At 46.4% G+C, this 3,270-nt stretch overlaps 1 protein-coding gene across 1 annotated transcript in view; it reads left to right on the top strand.

The window, feature by feature from the left end:
- The window catches only part of LOC108796093 (hydroperoxide isomerase ALOXE3-like), a 12,368-nt gene that overhangs the window by 3,615 nt on the left and 5,483 nt on the right, over positions 1 to 3,270 (top strand). Inside the window, 1 exon segment of the mRNA XM_018567485.1 lies at positions 2,932 to 3,060. Within this exon segment, the coding sequence (XP_018422987.1) occupies positions 2,932 to 3,060 (129 nt within the window).

Genomic DNA, 3,270 nt, shown 5'->3' with positions numbered 1-3,270 from the left:
CCGCCCCCCCCCCCCCCCAACCTAGCACCCTCAGATGGCTGCCTATGCCTGGAGGCAATTCCTTGCTAGGAGCAGATCAGTTTCTAACTTCCCCTTTCTGACCAAGTTACACCCATATTCAGGATGAAACGTGGTCAGACTGTGTTTGGTTTTTTGTTGCATGGCTGTACTTGGCACGGCCCACACAGCTGCATCATCCATCCACAGGAAGGAGGAACTACAAGTCCCATCTGGCAGAGGGGCTCTTTTCAGAGAAATACAAGTGCAGTGACATCACCACACTTGTAGTTCATTAACTCTGCCTCCCGTCCATGTTACTACATGTCCGTACCTTGGTGTATAGTAGGGATAAACTATACCATTTTTTTTTTCCAGCCCGAGTACAAGTACCAATACTTTTCCTCAAGTACTCGCCAATACCAATTACCGATACTTTTTTAAATTTTTTTTTATTGGGATGTGGTGAAGCACCAGGGCCCAGTGACAACTTCAACCAATGCAACCCTGGTAGTTCTGCCACTGACTCCAAGCTGTAGAGGGACTAAAATCTCAGCAATACAATATACAGCAATGCAGAATTATACTAAACTATAGAGGACTACATATCCCGGGAATACATTATACAGAAATGGCAACCGGCTATAGAGGACTACAAATTCCAGCAATACATTGTATAGCAATGCAGAATACCTTCAGCTATAGAGGACTACAAATTCCAGCAATATATTATACAGCAATACTTAAGACTAATGAGACAGAGAAACTGGTTACAGTGAAAATCTGCTCCATATTCTGTCCCAGTTTTTGATTAATTCCCCTCACTGAATCCCCATTGTTCTGATCCACTCAGATCTCCTCTCCTTGTCCCACGTTTAAGGCTGGGCTTGCTGACATCTCACAGGCTTCTTACAGTCAGGCTAGGTTCAGATATAAGCAATCATGTGCTAGTGCACACAGCAGTTGCTGATTTTCAATGGCGTTACATGTGTGCGGCAATCACTGAAAAAGGTGCATACACTTTTTTTGTGATACACAACGCATGGCTTGGCCGTGATCGTTTTCAGTTGCACGGACTGAATCGTGGCAGGAAAACGCGCAACCCACCCAGCACGACTGCGGTGCCATTAGAAAATAATGGCACCACCAGCACGATTGGCTGGTGGATGACTCCTTGATCACCCTGCAACCTGCGCGGTTGGTCACAGATCGCCCAGATGTGAACCTAGCCTCAAATGCGTATAGATTGTTTTATAAAAAACACATATTTGGTTTTACCTACTACACCATGAGCGGTTTATTCAATTACATGACAACTTATTAAATCATGACTCGGAGGACAATTTTGGGAGGAGATTTGAGTGGATTGCATACACCAGATTGGATCGGAACAATGGGGATTCAGTGTTTTGTGGTGAAGGATATTGTATTTTATATAGTGACAGCACCGGGTTAATCACACAAAGTAAGAGATCATTTTTAAAGTTTTCACTAGAAAATTTATTTTTATATACATTTCACATATGGGATGTTCGTAAGGCTGCATTCACACATAGCGGTTGCAGTTCCCGCACGGTTTTCCGTGCGAGACGAGAAGCGCCAATGTTTTTAAATCCGCACGGATTCCGCTTATATGTGGCTATTAAATAGCCGTGAACGTGCGGAATTATCGCACACTTGTACTATTTCAGGGGCCGCTTGGTAATGATGTTTATATACTAAGCACAACAGTTACTAGTATTCTTAGAGGATTTTAATTTGCTTAACCACAGTGTGAATCTATTTACAAATATTGCAAGGTTGTATGCACATAGGGGCGACATCCACAAGTTTGAATTGTACATGTAGTCTCCCCTTCATTTACCTAGCAGGTTAGTGTTACTGTGTGTACTAAAGCAAGTTGGCATGCAGAAAAAAGCAGCCCGCTTGTGGCACAGCATGAGGCAGATTTGTTATCACACTTCTCTCTCCCCTCCCTCCCTCTCATGAGACGGCGCACACACACGCCTCTATCTCTAACACGGGACTAAGAGGAAATGCTGGGACAATTCAGAAACCCTCGGTAGCCAACGGGAGAGGCTCTATGCTGGAGGACTTACTGTAAGCCAATCCACTCGGTGTCTTATCAGAACACGGGAGGGAATCAAGTGTCCTCGTCCTGCAGACAGGTCCCATCACCAGGCCTGGCGCTAGTGTAAGGCAACACAAGCAGCTGCCTGAGGGCGCTCTTGGGGGAGGGTGGAAAAATGGTAGCAGTGTGACTGTACACAATCGGCCTCAGAGATGGATGCCGGCCATAGAGGGATAGATGCCAGTGTTTTTCCGGTGGCTGTGAAGTCGGCTCCGCCCACTGTTCTGTGCCGCGTTGAATTTGGATCTGCTGTGGGCGCACTTTGGAGCTGCCAGGAGGAGTGGCGGGTTCTGCAGAGGATCTGTGATGGGCCATCACAGAACCCCTGCAGACCCCGCCACTCCTCCTGGCAGCTCCTTATTCAGCGCGGCACAGAACAGTGGGCGGAGCTGACTTTACAGCCACCGGAAAAAACACTGGCATCTATCTCTCCGGGGCCGGTTGTTTACAGTCACACTGCAACCATTTTTCCGCCCTCCCCCCAAGAGCGCCCTCAGGCGGCTGCTTGTGTTGCCTTACACTAGGGCCGGGCCTGACCACGGTGGTCGTACTGCTGCAATCTGCAGAGTCCCATGCCACCACCTTGGTGCCACTTAGCATCAGGAGCTAGCTGTATCTTCCCAAATCAAACCACCATCTCCAAGGGTTAGGGTTGCAGGGCAATAAAAGAATAATTTCAGGGTGAAGGTCTGCTTTACAACGGTAATGCTTTCATTCAACCCAACCCTAAATAGTTGAACAAAAGCAATATTTAGTTGTATGTAAATGAGCTTGTACTGATATTTTACCTGTCCTATATATAGGTGGAGAGTCTATGCAGAAGGTGCCCCTCACTGCATTAATGTTGCAGATGACGACGTGAAGAATCTGCCCACAAATGACCAGTTTTCCTTTGTGAAAGATTCCAGCTTTGGCTACAATGTCATTTCAACGTATGTATCCTACATATACAAGTGGCAGCAAAATCCCTGAAAACTGTCTACTTGACCACTTTTTACTGTAACGCATAGAGCTTATGGCCATTCACACTTTATCTCTCTGAGCAGGCAGGTATGGCTGGTGTCTACTCTAATCAGACCTTTTTATAGTTTTAAGATGGGTTACAGCTCGAACTCTGTACTCCTGTTAAGTCCTGCCTGGCT

Source organism: Nanorana parkeri, unplaced genomic scaffold (genome assembly GCF_000935625.1).
Source record: "Nanorana parkeri isolate BGI_ZX_2015 unplaced genomic scaffold, ASM93562v1 scaffold1054, whole genome shotgun sequence".
Classification (NCBI taxonomy): domain Eukaryota; kingdom Metazoa; phylum Chordata; class Amphibia; order Anura; family Dicroglossidae; genus Nanorana; species Nanorana parkeri.
Note: the sequence above shows the minus strand (reverse complement) of the source record. Positions and strands in the feature narration are given on the sequence as shown.